General features: G+C 38.0%; 1 protein-coding gene across 1 annotated transcript in view; it reads right to left on the bottom strand.

Moving 5' to 3' along the window:
• Positions 1 to 1378: 1378 nt before the first annotated feature.
• Positions 1379 to 25812, bottom strand: part of PPP1R21 (protein phosphatase 1 regulatory subunit 21) — a 66981-nt gene continuing 42547 nt past the window's right edge. The window contains exons 13-22 of the mRNA XM_052648446.1: positions 25662 to 25754; positions 21524 to 21651; positions 17910 to 18062; positions 15539 to 15631; positions 11126 to 11368; positions 8889 to 8921; positions 7620 to 7736; positions 5447 to 5545; positions 4286 to 4414; positions 1379 to 1921 (exon numbers count right to left, since the gene is read on the bottom strand). Coding sequence (XP_052504406.1) covers positions 1892 to 1921; positions 4286 to 4414; positions 5447 to 5545; positions 7620 to 7736; positions 8889 to 8921; positions 11126 to 11368; positions 15539 to 15631; positions 17910 to 18062; positions 21524 to 21651; positions 25662 to 25754 — 1118 coding nt within the window. The 3' untranslated portion in view covers positions 1379 to 1891. The remainder of the gene's footprint in view (positions 1922 to 4285; positions 4415 to 5446; positions 5546 to 7619; positions 7737 to 8888; positions 8922 to 11125; positions 11369 to 15538; positions 15632 to 17909; positions 18063 to 21523; positions 21652 to 25661; positions 25755 to 25812) is intronic.

Genomic DNA, 25812 nt, shown 5'->3' with positions numbered 1-25812 from the left:
TAACTCTTCTGTTTACTTCCACCCTTGCTACCCTACAATCGATTTTAAGCCTGCTGCTGCTGCTGCTGCTAAGTCACTTCAGTTGTGTCCCAGTCTGTGCAACCCCAGAGATAGACGGCAGCCCACCAGGCTCCCCCGTCCCTGGGATTCTCCAGGCCAGAACACTGGAGTGGGTTGCCATTTCCTTCTCCAATGCATGAAAGTGAAAGTGAAGTGGCTCAGTCGTGTCCAACTCTTAGCGATCCCATGGACTGCAGCCTACCAGGCTCCTCCGTCCATGGGATTTTCCAGGCAAGAGTACTGGAGTGGGGTGCCATTGCCTTCTCTGGATTTTCAGCCTAGCAACCCATGATTCCATTAAAGCATAAGCCAGATGACATCACTCCTTAGTCCCAAACCCTCCAAAGGAGGAACAGAAACGCAGGGTCACAGAACACTGAGGGTCTAGCAGGGGCTGGAAACTCTAGGTTTAAGGTGGAGCTAAGCAACACGGTGCTTGGGGGCTTAGCAACACGGTGCTTGGGGGCTTAGGCGCAGCCACAGTGAACACCGCTGGGTTCAGCTGACAGAGAATGAAAATGAGCAGATCACACAAAACAGAAAGGGCCAAGGGGCTAGGGAGGATGGGATCGAGCTGGACTCACCCAGAGATCCCTGAGGCAGGATTCAAATACTTCCATTACTGTGAAGACTGGGCACAACAGCCAGTCTGTCTCTACAGCAGGCAGCCAAGAACACGGGGCGGAGGCCAAGGAGTTGGCCTTCGTGCTGAGCACAGAGGGAAGCTGGTGCTGAGCACTCAGGTGAAACAGAGTAAAGCATTCTGGAAGGTGACTAGCAATTGCCCAATGAAGAGGCTCACAAGAGATGAAGCTGCAGGCAGGGAGGTGAGGAAGGAGGAGCTTCAGTCTGGGGATACAGACATGGAGTGAAATGGGCATGTGCAGGAGACTCGGAGGGAAGGAGAAACTAAAGACTTGGGGAGGGAGGTGCTGGGAGAGACACCTCTGAAATGTACACTGAAATGACACAATGTTTATGAAATAAACCAATATGAGCCTGAAAGGGCTTAGCAACCTTGCCTGAAGTATAGTTACAAGTACCTTGAGAGGTACTCAAAGCCTTAATAAAGGATTAACTGTACAATTATTCCAATTTGAAGGATTAGAAAGATTATATCTAAATCAACTGGGATTTGGTAATTCTGTGAAGCCTACTTTAAAACGTTTCCATTTCCTTCATCAGATTCTCAGAAGACTGAAAGTTTGATATAAGTATGAATTTATTGACATCAATTTCCTTAAGCTATTATTCCAACACAGAGAAGGTACTGAAGAGCTGAAGACAATGATAATAAACCACAAGATCTGGAGTTTTCAAGGCCCAGTCCCTCCAGAACAGAGAAAGAGAGACAGAGAGAATGAATAAGTCTTCAAAAGGAACTGGAGACTGTTTTCAATTATAGCGAGAAGTAATGACAGTTTGACAATGTAAGCATTTTATCCAGAAACATATATCTATTCCATAGATACCAAATTGATTACCATATCATCGAGTCTGAAAATATACAAAATATTTGTTGTTCTTACATACTGAAATTAAAACCTAATTTTAAAAAGTGCACAGTAAAAACAGCATAAGGAAACCTACAATATCCAAGGTATGTGTATTGTTTTCCATTTTACTGTCAACATCAAATTCTGTATTTGCCTTACCGGTTACAAATATATTTTAAATATTTCAGGGCCATTTACAACACTGACTACTTTACTAGGTCCAACAACACTCCAGCTTCCTGAAGGCGGCCAGCACTGGACGTGGAGGGTCGGCCCCGCAGCTCCGCTCAGCAGTAGCAGCTCTGGAAAGAAGTCGCCAACCCGCTATCCGTAAACTATCGACTCTTGTTCTTTTTAGAATTTCCCTGTGCAAAGAAAAATATCAACAATAAGAATACCAACTTCTAGAAAAATCATCCACACAACTTAGAGATCAAGCTGTCTGGAAGCCATAGTTCACTGTGGAAAACTAGCTTCCAAGAAGGAGAAGAGCTGATAACCTTCCATTGCTAACTTTTATTTAGAAATCACAGAGCAGTTTGTTACTTTTCACTCTCTCCACTTTTCTCCATCTACCTTATTTCCCTGGTGTCTGAGCACAGGTAATAAAGAAAAGAAAGCATATCTTGGATTTATCAAACCTCATATATTCATTTTGTTTCAAAGACAAGGTAGTTTATGATTTCATAAAGCTGAATAAAATATTTTAGCCTAAACTTGTTCCTTTGCTGTTGAAATGAACACCTTTTAAAAGGTCTTAATAGGAACTTATTTTTAATATGTGCCAGCTAATATCTCAGTGGCAATGATAATCGCAGGATAAAAGGAAGCTCAGATACCAGCTGAGAGCAACTTGGAAGATGTCTTAACTTAATTCCCAATTCCCTCACATACAGAGATCTGGACTTTCCAGTTTTATGTAACTTTTCTTTTTTCTGGAGTTCAGAACAAGATAATAGCAAACAAACGGCTTCAGGATGTTTACTTGGTATCCAATGGAGACCATGTCAACTCAGCTATCTGATGCTATAGCAATTTAAATGACTAATAAATGGGGAGTGGGGTAGGGGGGTACAAAATATAGGGACCACAGAAAGATCAAAGAAAGGTTAACAACAGAAACTAGAAAGTAAAGAAGGATCACTAACTTTACGCTTTATTAATCACAGATATTCTAAGGACTAGATTAAAAATTTCCAAGAGGGCTTAAAAATTTCCTTACTTACAAAGTGACTGCAATACAATTAATTACCTTTGGGACAATGAGCTTTGCTATAGCTCACCAGGCTCTTCTGTCACTGGAATTCTCCAGGCAAGAATACTGGAGTGGGTTGCCATTCACTTCTCCAGGGGATCATCCAGACTCAGGGATTGAACCCAGGTCTCCCAATTGCCACCAGGGAAGCCCCTATACCCAACATTAACCCTCCTCAATTCAGAACCAAATGCCCTCTGCAGCTCTGAGGTCTGAAAACTTTTCCTATAATGACTGTTACTCTTCTTCAAATGTTAGATGCTAAAAGCAGGCTTTCTCCTGCTACTTCCACTAACACATGTGCTTTCTACATGAGTCAGCTATTGCCCTGATGGAATACCAAGAGGCCAAAAGGGTTAAGGAGGCATTCTTCAAAAGGACCAATACCCTACCCCCTACCTACAAGCTCAAGTCTCCCCAAGCACCAGTAACCGGAGAACCCTAATCAGCACCACATAGGCTGGTCACAACCATCACAAGATGTCCCAGAGAAGCATCACAAACATTCTCTGAAGCAGCCAGAGGCCAATCAATACCACCAAATTACACTGAGAAACAAAACTCTGTAAGGCAGATTCTAGTGCATTAACATGATACACTTCCAAGGAGACAGCAACTGAGCGGGAGGCAGCTCTGCACCACCACCGGCAGATGCGAAAATGAAGCTATGGTCTGTTCATCTCTGTGTCCTTCCCAGGGCCAGCACGCAACAGGAACTCAGCACATGCCTGCAAGATCAGTGAGGGGCAGCGTGAACTGCAAAGAGCACAGGCTGGAGACAGCAGATCCAAGCTGCTGGTGGCAGGGTGTTGTCTGAGTTATCAAAATATGCCAAGCATCTGAGATCATGCATGCAACCAGCTCTCTGGCCTCTTGAAGCCTACCTCTCATGCTAAGAGTGTGTGTGTGTGTGTGTGTGTGTGTGTGTGTGTGTGTGTATAATGATACAACAAAGGTACATGATACATGGATATGCCCTTCAACACAAAAACACTACCCATATCTACTGACCCCAGCCTGGACAAGCAGAGGCTTTATGGGAAATGAAATTTAAGAAGTCTTTGGAATTAAAAGGACAAAATAGTCCTTTTATATGGTTATATGGATATGTTATGAGAATAAATTTGCTAAGAAGGTTACTTTTCAATGAGACCATTTTAGATTCATATAAAGAGTAATCCCCATCATAAACCCTCTTAAGAGTGCTCCTAACTAACAGAACAGCAGCAGAATTGCCCCAAAACCAAAAAGCAAGCAACACAGCGTTAGGGCCTGGAGGTCAGACCTTCTCTCAACTTGTAACTCAATCAAACAATCTTCATTTTACTTTCGGATAAGAGGACAAGTGAAATGATTTATAAACACTTCAAATCTCTTAATCCTTTGCTCCTGAAACACACAGCAATGAAGTACCTTATATGAAATACATTAAATATTAACTATTACTCCTCAGAGGGACCCTTCCTTCCCCTACCTTACTGGACATCTTTAGTGTGTCAATCTCTTCTCTCTGTTTAGATAGCGTCTCGTTCATGCTGCACAGGTGGTCACTCATCATACTTAACTGATCCTCATAACTCCTCTTGGTAGTTGTCAGCTCATCCTGAATGGCCAGGGAAAAAAGAAAAGAGAAAGCAAAACTCCACCAGTTATACAACTTGAAAGTTTCTTTAACAAAAAAGAAAAGAAAAAAAAAAATGTTGGAAAAGCAACCTATCAAGATGGCCTATCTGATCAATTAAGAAGCAGGTTAAGCTACAGGTCTAACAAGAGAACAAGCAAAAATGGGGAAGAAGTTTTTCTCAACCTTTAATATGGGTTCTGAATTTCTTTGCAGAAATGAGTTTCCTTCTATGCCAGGTATAAAAGTATCACACACACACAAAAAAAACAACAAGAGGGATTCATGCTCTTTCCCTCAGGTTTTCCTGAGCCTTTGGTGAGGCGGGGAAGGTGGTCTCTGGCACATTCCCACCACCCCACACTCGATGGGGATCCCACAGCCGTCTGGGCAGGACTCTCCCTGGAAAAAGCACTTTCCTCTCCCCTCTCATCTCTCAGGCTCTCTTTGGCCTTTTAACATCTAGTCTTGTGATTCTAGAAAATCTATAAATGAATCTGAAACCAGAAGGAAGTAGGTATTGCTGTTAATGAGTTATTTCTTTGCTTGTAGCATGTGTACATTTAATAAAGGCTTCTAGAAACAAGGCTTGAAAACAAAGCAGTGAGTAAGAAGGAATATTTTGTAGCCCTATCTTTCAGTTTATGTCAGTTTTATGAATCAGTAAAGAGAAGGAATTGAGTCAAATGAACAAAATAAACTTCTGGCCAGCCATGACAGGGATTATCAACTGGGAGGAAGAGAAAAAGGAAGGACTATGGATAAATAAGTATTATTTAAAGAAACACTGATTACAAAACTATTTATAATTAAAATTAAACTAGAGAAACAAATAATACAACCACTTCTTGCTTGCCATAAATGAGCTGTAACTTGAAAATAAGCTAGAAATAAAATGGTAAGAAAAATATTATATCTAGAGGTCAAATGTCACCCTTTTAGAAAGGAAATGCTGATTTTCAGCCTAAGAACCTTCAATGAAAAAACATACTGCGTAGGTAACATGAAACTCACCTGAAGTCGGCTAATGTTCTGACTGGCTACTTTCATCTCTTCTGTCAGTACCTCTTTAGACTTTTCAGCCAAGGCCAGTCTTTTAGAGAGTGCTCGGCACTGTGAAATCAGAAAACATACCATAATCTCAGGAAGCATTTCCCCAAACCGAACTTACTTCAGGGAAGGTTACTAGAAAACAATCCCCAAGACCACACTTCCTTCCTTCATTCCACAAACATCTGCCAAATATCCACAGGCCCTGTACCATATACCCTGGAGCACACATAAGAAATGTGAGTGGTCCTCACTCACAGCAGTTTAATGAGGGAAAAAACATCTACTAATCCAAGTTCATCGGTATTTCTTTCCAAACTCTAGCCTAATGACCACAGGTTACAAAAAGCATAAGAAGTTTCTTTTCTACATTTACCCAAGATTCATGTACGCTGGATGAGAAAGGAAGTGGTTATTTCAAAAGTGATCAATGCCATTAAGCAGTACGAATTCTAAGATACTTTTCTTCTTGTGTTTTAAGTTCTTTATTGGAGACCATATCACAGGAACAACAAAATCTTCACAGCCTCACTCTGTCGATGGGGGAAAAAAGATGTGAGAGCAGTTTAAAGACCCCAGTTGGCTTTTTTTGCAGGGGGGGCGGGTCCTACTAAACTGAGGCTATCTGGAGACAGAACATGAAGAAGAAAAAAGAAAAATTCTATTTCATGCTATTGTTCAAAGAAGGCGTGCCATTAAAAGGATCACTAAATTTTCTGATAAACCATGAGGTTGACATGGAGAATCTGTTGAGACACATTTGAATGCTGTGTCAACATCAAATGCTCAGACTGACCATTCCAGTAAAGTAATACTGAGGGTCACCACTTCCTGTTTACAGACAAGGAAAAACTAGAACCATTTTAAAATTCCTGTATCACATTTGTGCTAAAAGAATTTACTAAGATAAGCAAATCTCTTGGAAATCCTCAGAAATTCCCCAGTTACTAATTTCATTCCTTATAAGAGAACTTCAGGCAAGTTCAGCCAACCAAATCAACCACTCTCTATTAATCACACATCTATGTGATCAGCCATTGAACCAGAGAAAGAGGGAGAGAGCTCTGCAAAACACAGGTCCTTGTGAGGATGACAATCAAGGCTGGGAAGAGTAACTCAGAAGGTAGTCAGGGATCCAAAGCAGGACAAGATGATGTTCTGTGCCACATGGTTCAAACAGTAAGGCGCTGCAGCAGCCAACTTGCTGTCCTCATTTTCCTACAATCCAACAGCTATCACTACTGATCATCTTCTCAAACAGGTATGCAACACTAAGCTATGCATAGCATTTATTTCAGCAAGAAGAGAGAAGCAAAGCCTCTCTGCACTCCTAGCACCTGGCTTCCTATCAACCTCTCTGTCTCTGCAGAACAGGAGAAAATCACAAAGTCACATTCTAATAAAGGGTGTGATCTTTCCTTTGTCAATTTCCTTAACAGTTTAAAGGATTATACATCTCTGTCTGACATCTACAACTAACCTTTTAAGAAAAAGTTTCTAATCAGAGACCTTACAAGTATCCTTATATGTTGAGTGATATCCATTCTATCTTATAAATTGTTTCTCACTTCTTGGTATCTGTAATTTCTTCTTTCATTTTCTCCCCTTCATCAAGGAATTTGTATAATTTTATTATCTTGCATAACCTTTTTCTAACCCTCTTAAGAAAATGAATTATATGGTGATGGAAGAAGAAAATGTAACAAAAGGCAACATTTTATAATTTTTAAAGGTTGAAAGAGGTTACATCTTGCATTTTATCATTTATAAAAACTCATTACCACAAGTTGTCATTTAGTAACTAAAGAGAATACTAAAGAGAAACAAAGGCATACTTTACTTTGAATATCCCAAAAGAAAATTCCTTCACCTATGAATGTTACCAGCTTATAACTCTCTAAAACAAGGAATCTATAATAATAATGTTCCAAAACATGTTATATAACCCTAAGAAAGTCTATCGATAAAGATTTTTCGTTGGTATGTGGACCAATCTACATGAACTCTAACCAAATCCACATTGCAGACACACTGACTCTGATCTCTCTTTTGTGGTGAACAGCAGGAGGCCAAGACAGTGACCTAATTGCTGAAGAGGTTAGGAAAATCCACCTGATCCAATTGACTCTCCACTCACCTCAGCATAAAAGTGCACTGACTTGCTGTCAGCTAGCTGCAGCTGAGACGTCAGTTCCACTATCCTTGTCATGTAGTGATTTCTGATTAAGTCTTCCCGAGATTCCACATCTGGAGCCTAAAGAGAGCACACATAACTGAGTAAATAGATGCCAGTGGGATGAAGCAGTTTTAAGAGGGGAAAAAAAAAAAAAAGATTACTATCACTTTAGCCAAATAAAAAGAAGACATTTCCTAGATTTCCATTTGAATTTTGATGGGAAATCATAGTTTCCCCACTTTTCGGAAAAACTTTAAACAAGACAGATGCTTTTATTCAGCTCCCTGCCCATCTCACAGTGAAGGTGTGGCTTCAAGAGCAGAAAGCAGAAGTGAAGTCTTGGGGGGGCCCCCAGCCATGGGGCCATGTCTCTCAGTTAGGTGCCGCACACCTAACTTTTCAAAATCTCTATCTGCCTGCCTCCTATGTCTTCCACTAACTAGAGAACAGGGAGAAGGGGAGCATTTACTGGCATTCCTAAAAATATGAACATTCTTTTCCCCCACATTATCTTAAGATAGCTCTAATGCTTCTAAACATACTAACAAATTAAACTATTTCTATAACGAACAATTTATGGCCCTTGTTCCAGACTAGTTTTCTAATTACTCTAGCAATGGCACCTACTCAGTTGAGTTTAGAAGTATATGCATAAGTTCAAGATTACCTAAAGTATAAGGCCAATAAGGAAACCAAAGAATTTACCAACCTACTTGAACTATGTTTGCCAGTTCACCATTCTGACTATTAGGCTGAATGACTTCAGTGTTCTTTTAATGATTATTTGTAAGTTTACACTTGGAATATTTCAAAATGAAAAGGTGCAAACCTATTTGATAGGCCAAATTTGACCTGGATTCAGTCACTTGAGGGCTGGAAAGAACTACAAGCCCATTGATGGTCAAGGCCCTGAAAAGCCCTGCTCTGCCAGCTGGCCCACTGGGAAGGTAATGGCTTGCAGCCTCCAGCCACATACCAGCAAGCTGATGGCCGAGCTCATGCCACACAGTGTCAAACTGCCAAGTCAAGTCATTCAAGAAGACAATTACAGAAACAGGCTGTGATTTGTTGGTGACAGTTAACACTGACCCAAGAGAAAAGCAACATGGATCCACAATGACTAGACTTGTCAGAAATGTAATTAGATGAAGCTGACTTTTGCTGGACTTTGTCAACAAACATGTCGTCAGATATTTACTAACAAACAACATGATGTTAAGCACACATTACCTCACTGTCAGATGTCCTGGTTAAAATTCCAATCTAGAACACAAGGGAGGAAAAGCTTTAGAACAGACTGTTTATACTTTAAACACAACAGCTTAAACCCTTGTAATATTTTTTCTCTTCTGGGTTCACATTGTTTCAAAGCACACTAATGAGAATTCCTTGGTGGGCCAGTGGTTAGGACTTGGTGTTTTCACTGTTGTGGGCCTGGTTTCAATCCCTGGTTGGGAAACTAACATCTCATAAACTGTGTGGTGTTGCCAAAAAATAAAATGAAACAAGCAACATTGAAAAAAATAAATAAAAGCACACTAGCAGTGCAGTTCTGAAAGGTCACCCTCAAATCAATCATCTTTCAATACAAATCATCTTTCAACACAAGCTGGCCCTTCAGATATGTAACCATATTCATGATTTCTGTCATATGGCAATAATGGATATGACCATCACTATTTCCTCTATCCAAATGCTGTTAGCCATTTTTACTGAAACCCAACAAATGGTCGTAGAAGAAAAAGAGGAAGAACAGACTTTAACTCTGAGTCATTTCTACACTTATTTCCAAAGCAGGCAAGACCCAGAGATAGTTTCATGGTGACCCTAATAACTAAACATTTTCTCACTGCTGTGGGCATTTTCTCATATGCTGCTAATAAAGAGTATAAACTAATACAGTCCTTTAGAACATAATTTAGCAATAAAGATCATGAAAACATTCAGTCTGATCTGATTAATGAGACAGACTCTGAAGGGAAGTCCACAGATGAGTGCTGGCAATGTTGCACTTCCCCAAATGGTACCTAAACTGATGCCAGAATTCTGTCCTGTTGGTTAAATGTCCTTCCAGGCAGTCATCTTCCCTTGTCAGGGGGAGAGGTCAACACCTGTGGCTAGGATTCAACCTCACCATCAGGCTTACATAGGATCCTCCAATGAGCATACTGGCCATTCAGGTCACTGCTCTGGGAAGTCTGGTGTGTTTTTCACTTTTCTAAGAATTTTAATTCTTTTTTCCTGTCCTATATTTTACTATGAAAATATGTAAACACAGAGTAAATTTGGGCAAAAAAGGATAATAAACACCTGTGCACCCACAATGTATTAACACATTTATACATTTATCGATGTATTATCAATATAATTATCAATACATTAATACATTTGATAAAGAACAATTTGTTACATTTACTTTATTTATCTGTGTGTGTACATTTCCTGAAGTATCTGAAAGTAAGCTGCAAATATGATGATATCTTACTCTAAGAACTTTGGCATTTACCTCCAAAAAATAAAGATATTCTCCTAAACAATCAAAATATCATTGTCACATCTAAGAAAACTAACAATAATTCCAGGTTTCTGACACTGTTAAGGTGCAGTGAGGTCTGTATACATCTTGAAAATAAAAGTTAATTTGTATATATTACTATTAAGTATGCTCTGAATCAGACACAGGTAGACATGAAAGGGACCATGACTTGCTCTTCAATAGTATCCGCAAGCTATAAGGGGAATCACACACCTTAGGACAGGGCCGTCAGCAAGTACCATGGCTGTCCTCAAGTTTCTCAAAAAAACGCTGACAAAAATACATTTAATGAGATCCTTCTAATTTGAGGGTCTTTTTTCCCTTCCTTTCCTGATTTCTCATTTATCTAGATTTTTAGTTACTGTTTTACAGTGGGCAAAATACTATAATCAGAAAATTTTTCTCCGTGTAACTCTGAATTCTGTAATTCCAACAGAGATGTTTCCTTACCTTCTAAATCACTGCAATTAAATATAAGGCAAGAAATACAAAGCTGCAAAATAACATCACTATATTGCCTTAGGAAGTCTAACTGTATTATATGTAAATCATAAAGCTTTATATTACCTAGGAATATACCATATAATTGGTTTTAAAACGTATTTATGGTCATTTCTGTGAAAAGTTAGTCATTTAGTCCTTTGTCAGAAACATAAGCCCCATATCACAAACGTTTCAATGGAAAAACAGAATCATCATAATTTGACTTAGTTTATCTTCACCAGAAACAGCCCTTACCGTAGGGAACTCTTGCATGTACAATCAAAGAGAAAGGAATAAAGTTGTGTTTTGAAGGGGGCATCCTGCTCACCAACCTGAGTTTTCCAGAGCACGTGGATTATTCCTATCATAAATTCCTGTAATTCACGTGGTAAACTCTGAACACTCAGGGGGATCCCCACTAGTTACCATTATAAAAAAAGACACTTACCTCACTGGTGCTGTGAACGGGATCTGGCACAGCCTTGGCAGACGCTTCTTCCTGGCCCGTAGAAGTCACCGCAGCAGCCTTCTCCTGGGCCACCCCTACCACCTGCCCACTACTTGTACTCTTCAGTTTATCTGCAGTTCGCTGGTTTTCTTTCTCCAGCTTGATTTTAGCTAACTGTGCTTCCAACATCCAATGTTCCTTTTCCTGCTCCAGTTTAGAAATCTTCTCCAAACTCTGCTGAACCTTGAAAGCAACAGATAATTATGAACCTTAGAGGATGATGTGGACAAAACTTAGTGGCCAAAAAAGCACTTTATGGAATGCAAACCAAAACTACTTCACAGGTGTGAAAACAAACCCACTTGATACTGGAAAATTTTTATTTTTCAGTTTTATAAGATGCAAAAGGCACAACTATAAATTGAGAAATTCAACAAGAATAGAATTTTTTAAAAATTTTATTCATCACAAGGTATAAATAAAAAGAAGCATGTATCCAAAAGAGGACTAATATCCAGAATATATAAAGAACTTCTGTAAATCAATGACAAAAAGACAGACAACCCAACAGAGAAACAGCAGAAAAAAAGACTTGAATATGCACTTGAATATTACTATAAACATAAAAAAGAAGGTATTCAATGTCACTGTTTATTAAAGAAAAGCAATTTAAGACCACCCAAATGACTAAAATGAAAGACAGAAAATACAAAGACGGACATATTTATGGAGCAATTGGAACTATCACACAGTGCCAAGAGGAGTGGAATTCGGGACAAACACTTTGAAAACTGTTTGGCAGGATTTCTGAAAATTGAACTTATATCCTGTGCATCACGCTAAGTTGCCTCAGCTGTGTCCGACTCTTTTCAACCCTATGAACTGTAGCCCACCAGGCTCCTCCATCCATGGGACTCTCCAGGCAAGAATACTGGAGTGGGTTGACATGCCCTCCTCTAGAGGATCTTCCTGACCCAGGGATCGAACCTGAGTCTCTTCTGTCTCCTGCATTGGCAGGTGGGTTCTTTACCAGTAGCACCATGTGGACTCAGCAATTCCACTTATAAATATATGCCCAACAGAAAAATATGCATGTTTATCAAAAGACAGGTATAAGATGCCCATAGCAGCCCTATGATAATTAAACACTTGAAAATACTCATAAGCTATTGTTGTTCAGTCATTCAGTTGTGCTGCGACCCCATGGACTGTAGCATGCAAGGCTTCTCTGTCCATCATCATCTCCCAGAGCTTGCTCAAATTCATGTCCATTGAGTCAGTGATGCCAGCCAACCATCTCATCCTCTGTTGTCCCCTTTGCCTCCTGCCTTCAATCTTTCCCAGCATCAGGGACTTTTCTAATGAGTCAGCTCTTTGCATCGGGTGGCCAAAGTATTGGAGCTTCAGTTTCAATCAGTCCCTCCAATGAATATTCAGGACTGATTTCCTTTAGGATGGACTGGTTGGATCTCCTTACAGTCCAAGGGACTCTCAAGAGTCTCCTCCAATACCACAGTTCAAAAGCATCAATTCTTTAGCACTCAGCTTTACGGTCCAACTTTCACATCCATACATAACTACTGGAAAAACCAAAACTTTGACGAGATGGACTTTTGTTGACAAAGAAATGTCTCTGCTTTTTAACATGCTGTCTAGGTTGGTCATAGCTTTTCTTTCAAGGAGCAAGTGTCTTTTAATTTCACAGCTGCAGTCACCATCTGCAGTGATTTTGGAGCCCAAAAAAATAAAGTCTGACACTGTTTCCCCATCTATTTCCCATGAAGTGATGGGACCAGATGACATGATCTTAGTTTTCTAAATGAGTTTTAAACCAGCTTTTTCACTCTCCTCTTTCACTTCATCAAGAGGCTCTTTAGTTCTTCTTTGCTTTCTGCCGTAAGGGTGATGTCATCTGCATATCTGAGGTTATTGATACTTCTGGCCATCTTGATTCCAGCTTGTGCTTCATCCAGCCCAGCATTTCTCATGATGTACTCTGCATATAAGTTAAATACGCAGGGTGACAATATACAATCTTGACATACTCCTTTCCCAATTTGGTACTAGTCTGTTGTTCCATGTTCTAACTGCTGCTTCTTGTCCTGCATACAGGTTTCTCAGGAGGCAGGTAAGGTGGCCTCATATTCCCATCTCTTTAAATATTTTCCACAGTTTGTTGTGATCCACACTCAAAGGCTTTGGCATAGTCAATGAAGCAGAAGTAGATGCTTTTCCGGAATTCTCTTGCTTTTTCTATGACTTAATGTTTGTTGGCAGTTTGATCTCTGGTTCCTCTGCCTTTTCTAAAACCAGCTTGAACATCTGGAAGTTCTCGGTTCACGTACCGTTGAAGCCTGGCTTGGAGAATTTTGAGCATTACTTTGCTAGCATGTGAAATGAATTCAATTGTACAGTAGTTTGAACATTCTCTGGCATTGCCTTTCTTTGGGACTGGAATGAAAATGGATCTTTTCCATAAGCTATAAGAATGGATAAATTATGTAATTCACACAATAGAATACTCAATAGGAATGAAAATGGACCAAACACAACTACATGTAACATGCATGGAATATCACATATATAATGTTGAACAAAAGAAGCCAGATCTGAAAGAGATGCAGCATAATTCTCTTTTAATATAAAGTTCAGTATCATGAAAACAAAGAATGTAGGATTATGGTTATCTTTGGAAAAGAGGAGAGCAGCAACTGGAAAGGGGCATGAGGGAGGCTTCTGGGGTCACAGCAAGTATTTTTTAAAATACATTTCTTCATGTAAGAATATTTCTTTTCCAAAAATTTCATCTAGCTACTGGTTAAAGTGTTTACTTGTGAAAATTCACTGGAATATATTAATAATTTATATACTTCATGTTGTACTTAAATAAGGAGTTTTTAAAAAGCTAATTCTCAAGGCAAATAAAAGCTTGAGAATTAAATAAAAATAAAAGCAACCTTTGAGTGAATTCCAAATGCTTTACCAAATGATTGAGCAATTACCAGGTACCAGACACTGTTCATGTATTTTCCTGCCAGTATCCCACTGAAGCCTCCTAACAGTCCTACAATTCTCACTTCTCAAAGAGGAGACCTCAAGTTCCAGGAGCTGGAATCCTTGCTAAGCTAATGGCAGAGCTAGGATTGGGGACCTCATGTGTCTGGTTCATTAGTCTGACTCTTTTCGCCACGTTACACTGCCTCCTACTGGCTCAATTAATCCTTAAGCGACCCTGCAAGGTAGATATTTAGACTGCAGTTCTTATCAGACTAGCCTGCAGCTGGTCTGTGCCAGAGTGCGAAAAGCAATAGCTCTGATGTCAGACCATTCTGCCACTTATTAGCTATTAATACTTTGGATAAAAACTTCTTAATTGCTTTGAGCCTTAACCTTCCTCACATAAAATAAGACAGAAATCCAAAATAAATTAAGATACTCCACATTTCACTGTTTGTCTCAGGAATTTTGTTTTTTAGGAATTACTATGTGGATTAAATTTTTAGTTTCAACATCCTCTCAGATTAATGTTGAAAAGATAAGTGATACATATCCAAAAATGAAAACAAGGTCAGCTTAGGCAAAACACTCTCAGATAAATCTGTGCCCTCTTTAAAAGAAATATTTCCAAAACTAAAAGCAAGCCAGGGAGCATCCTGAGTTTAGAATTCTTTCCCCGCTGTTGACCATAAGGACCCAGTCTGCGACGAGTACATTTTAAGCCCTTGATTATGTTCCCACCAAGCCCTGAACTCTGCCAGCTAAAATGTGAACAAGTGCACAAATAGCTTTTAAACACTTTTTTTTAAGTGATGAGAAAAATATTCGATGTTAGTTAAAATATGCACTTACAACCCAGTATATAATTGGAAGATGTTCGGATATATTCATTAAAGAAATAACTGTTGAAAAAATAAATAAATAAATAAATAAAAGCAAGCCAGGTATTAAAGTAAATAAACTGCTGGCAAATGCTAAACTGGTGTCAGTTTGTACCAACTTCTGAAAAGACCAGTACTGTCTACCTCCACCTGCCTCTAAATTCAACTGACCAATTGAGTACTGGAAATTTTTCATTCCTGATCCTTTAAGAAATAAAAATGACTCACTGACTCTCTAGCCTTCTCCCTTTTTTGCCTTATTATTTCAGACATTTAAGTCTAGCCTAAATTATTAATTAGCATAGCAAAAGTATGCCGATATATCTTTATTGGCAATTGTAACACCAACTGAATCAGGATGACTTATTTAGACTCAACAAGTGTTTTTCAATGAATTATGCTTATGGTACATGTGTTAATTTTAGATGTTTACTTACAAAGCCTTTTAAATCACTCGATGTACGTTAAAAACCTACCACAGGAGATTTAACATCCATTATCTTTAGCAAGCATCATGATTTTCCCAATGCCATACCTGTTGTGCAAGGCCTTCTCGACTTTCAGTAGAGCTGAGAAGGACCCGGCGGTTTGCCAGAGCTTCTTCATAAGGCACAGATTCCAAGAGGGGCTATGGAGAACGCATAATAAGAATTAAAGAAAAAAGCTGCGTGATTTCCCTGATCTTACAAATAAAAGTGCTAAATGAAGTTTAATAATAAAATTCAGGTGTGTGTCTATATAGACTGCTGCTGCTGCTACTGCTAAGTCGCTTCAGTCGTGTCCGACTCTGTGTGACCCCATAGACAGGAGCCCACCAGGCTCCCCCGTCCCTGGGATTCTCCAGGCAAGAACACTGGAGTGGGTTGCCATTTCCTTCTCCAATGCATGAAAGTGAGAAGTGAAAGTCAAGTCGCTCAGTCATGTCTGACTCTTAGCGACCCCATGGACTGCAGCCCACCAGGTTCCTCCATCCATGGGATTTTCCAGGCAAGAGTACTGGAGTGGGGTGCTATTGCCTTCTCTGAAAAGTACCCTGACTTTCCAAGATTGCCCTGAGAATCATCACCATGAAGAAAAAGAATGGCTTGATGATAAAAAAATGGAAACTTCTAAACATTGAAAAATTACTGCAGCAAACTGAGGGGAAATATTTCCAATATAAACAAAGGACTAGAATCCTTAACACAAAGAGAGCTCTTTTCAAACCTAATTAGGAACATTTATTTTAAAATAGGTGAACAATTTAAACAGGGAATTGATAGAATAATATAAACAGTAATTTATGAAAGGACGTTCCATGTCAATAATAAGCAAAGAAATGCAAATTAAAACAATAACAAGAAACCTCTTGTCTCTGAGATTGACAAATGAAATTTATGGGTTAGATTTATACCTCTGTTGCTGGTAAATTATAAACAGGTAACCTTCTCGAAGTGTAGTCAGGAAAAAAACATTATCAGAATGTGAAACATTTACACACTCTGAACAAGCAATTCTATCTTTAGGAATTAATAATTAAAACATTTAGGTCACCTTATACATTGTTAGGAGTATACAACCACCCTTAAGGGTAATCTGGCAGTAAATATTAAAATTTAAAATAGGCAAATCACATCATCAGAATGTTCCACCTCTCAGTATTCCACATATATGCCCAAGGAGGCATTTACAAAGTTATCCATTGAAGTATAATTCTAACAGTGAAAAACTGGAATCAACCTAAATGCCCTCCAAAAGGAGAATACCTAAATGAATCATGGAACATTTACATTATAGAATTCCATGCTGTGTTTAAATGAATATAGTAGCCATCATATGTATTGATATAGATCTCTAAAACTTACTTTAAGTGAGAAAAGCTACACAATGAAACATGCATACAATTTAAAAAAAAAAAACAAATTTAGAAAAGTCTTTATATTATATATAGTTCAAAATTTATACAGATGAGTATAAATATTCCAAAGTTACACATAAAACTGATAACTACAACTACCACTGAAAAGGAACTGGAATTAGAAATTGTAATTTACCTATAATGTTCTCATGTAATTTTATGCATTATATTTAACTAAAAGTTTAAAAAAAAATGAGAAGAAGGTAAAAACAAATACACAAGTTCCATGTGCAAGAATATACCATGTAGTGTTGAATATAACGGTGAAAAATAGGAAGCAACCTAAAACTCCATGAGCAATGATGGCTTGGCTTAATTAAATTATTACACATTTATAGAGTGTGAAATACTATATATAATATACTAGATGCATTAAAATGATGGCAATTTATAAGTATAGATACATATTTTTTGATATATAAAGATATCCACAATGCATTAAAAGGAAAAAAACAATTCTAAAACAGTGTTATGTATCCAGATAAACTGCTTTTATAGTGTGTGTGCACATGCATGCATGTATATACTTTAAAATTTTAGGGAGCTAGAGATATACTCTAACCAAGTTAACAGTAGCTACCTTTAGGTGGTGAAATTTGATGTAACCATAGCCTTCTTCTTGTACAGAAGTATTTCTTCTGATTTCTTTTTGTAATGATCATGTATTTGCATTATACTGAGAAAAAATTATAAACGTATTTCAATTTTTTTGTTTGTTTCTACAAGCTTAAGATTTCCTGAAATTTGACGCTTATTGGCTGCCTGGTTATCTCACCCTAAACACTTTATCAGGCGCTGGAAACGGAAATCTAACACGGCCTAAGAGGTGAGGTTTGGGTCTCCGTCATATCCTACTTTCCAAAGTCCTCCCACCCTTGTAACACCCACCAAGCACCTGCTCCCCAAAATTGTGTAAAGCATAAATATAAACTGTGGGGAAACTATTTCCATTCTCTGGAATTATTTCAGATTTTCCCTCTGGTTTAAATGTTAACAGGAGCTCACAAACCTTTCTCAGAGCCTTCATATAGGCAGCAGCTTTTTTCTTATACTGCAGCATGCATTCGGCTGAAAGAGGACTGATGAATCCACTCCCTGTCTTGGGCCCATAGCTCAGGGAAGCAATGAAGTAATCCACGTTGTTGCTGAAGAAAGATGCAATCTAAACCAAGTGTGACAAGAAGATCGATTTTGTTTTCCAATAATATATTTAAAATACATATCTAACAGTTTTCAGAGCAAAGTTAAGGATACTGAGAATGGAAATGAAAGTTCAACACATGCTCAAAAGCCCACGATTTACTTATTTGAAGAGAATACTTAGGGCAATGATTTATAATAAACACAACATCAGTTTAAATTTTCAGTCCAGACTGGTGACATGTCTTAATCTAGAAAAATTCTACTATTCCTGAAAACCAAGGCTGATTCTGATTTATTCTGTAGACAATGTTTATGAGCTGTTTACCTCACCAAACCTGCGCCTGTGCTCAAAATATGTATGTTTGGGTTTATACATTCCATTTGCATCTTAACTTTGACTTGTTTCATACTCCAACACAAGAAATGACACAAGCATCCTGAATATATAATTTCTACTTAAATTTCACTCTGTAAATCTCAAGCTGTGCATTACAAATAAAATAGGAAAGAAAATGACTGAAAATTCAGTAGACCCTTATCATTTACAGATTTAACATTTGCTTACAACAAAGATCCATGACCGTATTTTTTCTGAGCCATGATTTTGAATCTAAAGTCTATATGAAATGGTGATATAAATTAAAATGTCTAAGAAAGTTATTAGCCAGAAAAATTAAAGTTTTGGATACATTCAAGAGTATTCAATTTCAACAAATAAGAAAAAGTGACTTGTGAAACAAGAGTATTTTACCTTGGCAAACACTGCTCAAAAAGTAAGCACTCACTAATGGTCTAAAAGGTTATCTTTTTCATTAATATTTTACTGTATCAAATGAAATTCTATGTTAGGTAGTATTCAGAAAAATCAAAACTCTAAAAATCTTGAGTTGTATATTCCATGTATATGACATAAACGAGACATACCAAGAATTTGCATTTAGGTCATGGTAGTATACGGTAAAGTTTACTTTCTTTCCTCTCTAATATTTCTGTATTCCCCATGTATTCTTTAATATGTATATGTTATACCTTCCTAGTGGGTTTTTTAAAAATTACAAATGATAAAATTCAGTTTAATCAAATCACATTAGCTAAGTATTCAGCTGCCACCAGCTAATACTTAAATTCAGATAATTATTTTAGTTAAAAACCATTCTAAGAAAAATTTCTGAGTGAAGATCAAAACCTTTCCTTGAGACAACTGTTGAGGTTTCAGGCAAAGTAAACCTAAAATAAACTATGAAGCATACAGGAATTTAATATTCCAGAGCTCTCATTAAAAAGTGACAAAGACTCCTGTAAAATGTCAATATTCTCTTTTTCTCAGAATTTTCCTTAATTGAATCAAAGTTAAAATCATCATCAGAAAGTTTCCAGAATGCTTGTAGATGAAAGCATTACAGAGGAGGCAGTGAGGATAATCTGGCTAGGGAGTCCTGTAGGCACTGATCTGAGTTGACAGAATCTCATAGCACCCTTTAACTACAGCCCTAAACAAGAGCAAACTGTCATGAAGACCAGTCTGACTTTGGCAAAGATAACACTGAATATCTAACATAATCTTTAACCACTTGAAAAAAGTGGTTAAACCACTTGAAAAAAGTATGCTCCCTCCTACTAAGGTCAACCTGTCAGAAAAATAATGGTATATAACACAGAGAGAGATTAGCATTTTCTTGAGAAATTATGTTGGATCTGTTGAAATAAACGGGCTAAGATAGTCCTAAATAGTTCCCAGAGAACTCTTAGTCACTAAAGGCTTTCATGACAGCCACAGGAACATGTCTTCCCTGATAGCTCAGTTGGTAAAGAACCTGCCTGCAAGGCAGGAGACCCTAGCACAATTCCTGGGTTGGGAAGATCCACTGGAGAAGGGATAGGCTACCCACTCCAGTATTCTTGGGCTTCCCTTATGGCTCACCTGGTAAAGAATTCACCTGCAACCCTCTTACACTGTTGGTGGGAATGCAAACTAGTACAGCCACTACAGAGAACAGTGTGGAGATTCCTTAAAAAACTGGAAATAAAACTGCCATATGACCCAGCAATCCCACTGCTGGGCATACACACCAAGGAAACCAGAATTGAAAGAGACACTTGTTACTCCAATGTTCATCACAGCACTGTTTATAATAGCCAGGACATGGAAGCAACCTAGATGTCCATCAGCAGACGAATGGATAAGAAAGCTGTGGTGGTACATATACACAATGGAGTATTACTCAGCCATTAAAAAGAATACGTTTGAATCAGTTCTAATGAGGTGGATAAAACTGGAGCCTATTATACAGAGTGAAGTAAGCCAGAAAGAAAAACACCAATACAGTATACTAACACATATATATGGAATTTAGAAGGATGGTAACGATAACCCTGTATGCGAGACAGCAAAAGAGACACAGATGTATAGCACAGTCTTTTGGACTCTATGGGAGAGGGCGAGGGTGGGATGATATGGGAGGATGGCATTGAAACATGTAAATTATCACACGTGAAACGAATCGCCAGTCCAGGTTCAATGCATGATACAGGGTTCTCGGGGCTGGTGCACTGGGATGACCCAGAGGGATAGGATGGGGAGGGAGGTGGGAGGGGGGTTCAGGATGGGGAACACATGTACACCCATGGCAGATTCATGTCATTGTATGGCAAAACCAATATAATATTTAAGTAAATAATAAATACATTAAAAAAAAAGAATCAACACCAAAAAAAAAAAAAGAATCCACCTGCAATGTGGGAGACCCGGGTTCGATCCCTGGGTTGGGAAGATCCCCTGGAAAAGGGAAAGGCTACCCCACTCTAGTATTCTGCCCTGGAGAATTCCATGGACTATATAGTTCATGGGGTCGCAAAGAGTCAGACACGACTAAGCAACTTTCACTTACATTAATGTGCAATTAGAATATGACATCGACTGAAAGCAGTTAGCCCACAGAGAACAATTTTTAAAGAAACTGCACTCCAGTCAGTTTATGACAGTAATTAAGTACTTAATGATCCAAACAAATGATCATTATCTAATACTAAGAATTCAATGAGAAGACATGTGTTTAAGTCACTTTAAAAGTATAAATTAAAGTACAAAACCACAAAGGTACAAACAAAAATCTTGGTGGAGAAAAAACAAAATATTAATAAAAGTCTTATAAATCTTTTTCTATACCCCAATTTCTGTAGAGCAGACCTTGAATACACACCAGGATCTATATAGTGAAACCACCTGGTATCTTTGAGTCAGCAAATATCTCATTAAAACATCAACAGTAACTGGACCCAGTACTCATCACAAACATTTAACAGCATTCCGTATTGTGTCACATATTAGGTAGGAAGGAGGAAAAGGGAGACAACTTTATTTTATGAAAAAGGCTGATAATCTAAAATCCTTTTACAGATTAATTTTTCTACTATGTCAATCAAGAAAAAAAAAGAGTACATTTATGAATTTAACATCAATATAAACCAGAGAAAAATTACCTTTCCTGCTCCATTTGTCAATGCCACTACTGAGGACAGGATGCAGTCATTAGTTGTTATGAGCTTCTGTGTTGTTGTTGGAAGTTCAAGCTCTATTGTAGCCTTTTGACTATAATGTTTGGAAATATCTATGAACCCAATCAAATGAAAACCCATCAGTATCTATATACAAGTTGGATACAGCTAACCAACCCATTGACCTCTCATATCTACGTTTACAAATTTACAAAATAAGTCTGACAAAAAACGGTCCTAAATATCATAATTGGGCTGAATCTCAATTAGGTCTCAAGTCAACTTACAAAGAATAGAGAGTAGTGAGAGGGTCTCTTAACACCATCCTGGGGTCACTATTATAGCCTAGAGCATGTGGGTCTCGGTCTCCTTCATTTGAGAGTCAGTCCTTATTCTAGTGCTGGCCTAGAATGACCCTAACCAGTATTTACTAGTTAAAAACTTTGTTTTGACAGTCTAGTAGGCACAAATGAGAATTTTTATTGTGCTTATATAAACATACCATGAGGCTGGAAAAGAACAGCCAACATAGGCATGGTGACCCACAATCCTTATTGGATCTTAACCAGTTTGCCAGAACATACTTCAGCAATAAGAAAGGTTTGCACAGCCAAATAAGGATTGAACACTGCAGTGTCTGGCTTCACATTCTACTGCCTCCAGTCCAAGAAAATTACAACAAAGGCCTGTGGTTCTAAAAGCATAGAAGAGAGGCTTAGACAGAAACATGTTGAGAGACACAGCAGTAGGTAAACTCGCCAAACAGCTAAACTTGGGGTTTTCTGGGTCTCTGAGAAATAAAATAATTTCATCCTGGAAATAAGGGGGAAACAGGATTAGCAAGACAACACTGATTTGTGAGGAAAGACAACTGTATTTATAAATAATAAAGAGCTTACAATACAGCCTCCTCTGAATTTTTAGAATACTTCAGTTACAACAGCATTGTCACTAACAACAAAGCAAAAAATAGATCACAAGACATGGAAATTAATTGTTACAGCAGGCATGTATATGAAGACCTTCATTTATTCAGAATCAAGAAATTTAGTTGATTTTAGACTACAGATAAATAAGAGGAAATAAGACTATTTAGAAATAAGACATTTAATGTGGTATAACCATGATATTTCAGCACAACTTAAATTTATTTATTAAAGACTAGAAAGAAAGAGATTTAACGCAGTATGATCATAATTTTTTAGCATAAAATCACTGTTTTATGAAGATTTCTTTTACTAAAATTTAAAGTCAAGAAATTGTGTTATTTATATACATGGTATGTATATATACAAATATATGTAAACTTTTACATACAAAAGCTTTTAGGATAGTCTTAGATTTATAAAAAAAATTAACAGAGTTTCCAGATACCCTTAGCCAGTTTTCACTATGGTTAACATCCTATGTTAATATGGTACAGCTGTCACAGTGAAGAAACCAACTAATTGGTACATTACTATTATGTCTAATATATTTTTAAAAATAAATGATTATCTTCTATAAATTCACAGCCAAGTGAATAAAAATTCAGTTGGAACACTGGACATTTTTGGTATACTGAACTTGCTAGCTCCCAAAGCAGACATCATCTTTCTACACACCACAGAAAGTTTTACTCAATATTTTACTGTCTGTATACAATGCTGTAATACAACTGAGTTGGCAGGCAGTCATGGCTGACTGTATAGGTAATTAAAATACTTATAAAAGATGTATAATACTAAGAACCCTCCCATGGCTTTTAGTGGATCAAAGCTACTGTAGTCTGACTATAATAATTCTCCCCATCCAACTGTTTACTCTATATTTATTGAATCTAAATATTTTAATTATTTAGGGTGTTCCTTGACGTTAAATTTTAACTTCAAAAAGAACAAGGAAATCATGTGATCTAGACCAGAGATTTATTTTTGTCTAATGTTTCCTATCAGTCTACCTGCTTTAGACTTGAGACTAAAGATCAAACAATTCTCACTTGTTAAAAGATTAATTCATTCCCATTTTAATTCCTTGTAGGACACACATTTTTATAAATCTCTCTCTCTCACTTTTTATATTAAGACCAGCCTGCCTGCTTGCTTGCCTTACTTCCTTCCTTTTTCCCAACTTGGACCAAGCAATTACGCAAGGCAAAGGATCAAGGGAAAAGATTTGAAATAAGAGCTCTCTTAAAAACAAAGTTTATTCTGTTAATGCCAGTTAATGCTGACTCTGAGTTTTCATGAGAGATACACAACACTGTTCCAACTAGGTAAGAAGACAGATTTGAACTGTAAACCTATCAACAAGAGCCCATAATCTGCTTGCCAACCATTCTTCATGTTTCTCAATATTTTTAATTTATATTATGTATACTTTCAAGAACAGAAATAAGCAGAGGCACAAAGAGGGCTTAGGGGGCCTCTGATCCTCCCATAATCTCCACCAGCTCTTGACAAATAGTAACAGTAGCATCCTTTGATTTGGACCACTTGGCATCTAATGCCACATATGAACAAAAGCATCTTCAGAAAACTTAGAAACACATTATTATTATTTATACAAATATAAATAAAATCAAGATTTTTAAATGTAAATAAAGCTTTAAGATCCTTCTCAATGGATAGCCCCCCTCCATGGCTCTAGCCCCTCCTTTATTAAAATTCTAGAGAAAATACTAATAGGAACAAATCGTAATATTAGCACAGGAAAACTTAGGAAACAAAACCAAAAAATCTGTAGCTACAGAGCAATTTGTGGTTTCAGTGGCCTAGTTCTGGAATAGAAGACTATGGTTAAGTCTGAGCTCCCCAAATTAAAAGCTGCACAGGAAAAAAGTACTAGTCCCTAGGGTTTTCTATGGATCAGACTAGGTTCTGCAGAGTTGGGACTGATTATTGTTACCTGCCACCAAATCTGTCTATGCAAGCTGTGATTTCTGCAATCAGAGCTAGCTCCAGAAGTACAGCGACTTCTACAGTTCCTTATAATCGAAGACAAGCCTCAAAAATGACCATTCTCAAGACTAAGGTGCTATTGGGTAATACTACTGAGACTAAGATAGATTCCCAGTAACACAGGTTATGTGTCAGTTTATAGAAAGGCCCCCAATATACACATTTTATACACGCAATCCGACAAAATCTTAAGTCTTTAAAATATATTTTCTGTGAAACCATTAATTGGTCACTAACCATACATTAAACACCACAGTGAAAAATCTAGGTACCTGGGCTACTTCCAAAGGTGGTGGTTTAGTCACTAAGTCATGTCCGTCTCTTGCGACCCCGTGGACTGTACCCTGCCAGGCTCCTCCGTCCATGGGATTCCCCAGGCAAGAATACTGGAGTGGGTTGCCATTTCCTTCTCCAGGGGATCTCCCCAAACCAGGAATCGAACCCAGGTCTCTTGCATTGCAAGCAGGTTTTTTACCTACTGAGCTACAAGGGAAGCCCTACTTCAAGTAGTCCTTAGTAACTGCTCTGCTCTCTCTTTCTGCTCCTACTCCAATAGCCACCTAAAGGAAAAGACAGAGGGGAAAGAAACCAAAAGCCATGCAGAGATATAGATCAAAAAGTCAGGACTCAGAATCATATGCTAAGAAGCAAAGGAAATGCCTTTCGACAAGCATATTCTTAGGAGCACACGGCAAGCGAAAACTGACGCAAGTTTAAAAACAGACCTTCAGTCTGTAAGTTTCTCCTGAACAAAACAGGATTTATGAGTACTCTCAACAAAAAAATGCACAGGAGGGTGGAAAACCAGTACATTATTTCTAGGAACTTTACACCTTTGTTTCCTCAGTCCCTTCATGCTTGGACTCTAACAAGTGCAGTATTTTGCTAAATGCCTCTGAATAGCATGTCTGACTTGATAAAATTCATACACCTGCCTTAAATCAGTATAATGTATTTTTGGCTAAAGTTCTGCACACAAGGGTTTCTCATCAGTACTTTGTTTACCTTCAGGAAAGAAGCAGATGGGAAAAGCAGAAGGCAATAAGCTGTGTACTTTAACGTAAGCCAAATGCTACTAAGCCTTTATCTAGGGTCTATTAGCCTTGGCAGTATTTGTTTAAATCTCATTCAGGCAGATCTCAGAAAAGGGATGAAGCTTATTTATGTTCTTTTTCAAGTCTCACCTTTCATGACATCATGGAATCCATGCAGAGCAGCACCAACATTTGTTAACACAGAACTGTAGTTTGTCCGAAGGAGTCCATCTGGCTGTGTACCTAGGAAACCAAGATTACAGACCTAAGCATCATCCCAGAAGACTTCATCCAAAACACT

Source organism: Budorcas taxicolor, chromosome 11, assembly GCF_023091745.1.
Source record: "Budorcas taxicolor isolate Tak-1 chromosome 11, Takin1.1, whole genome shotgun sequence".
In the NCBI taxonomy this organism is placed as follows: domain Eukaryota; kingdom Metazoa; phylum Chordata; class Mammalia; order Artiodactyla; family Bovidae; genus Budorcas; species Budorcas taxicolor.
Note: the sequence above shows the minus strand (reverse complement) of the source record. Positions and strands in the feature narration are given on the sequence as shown.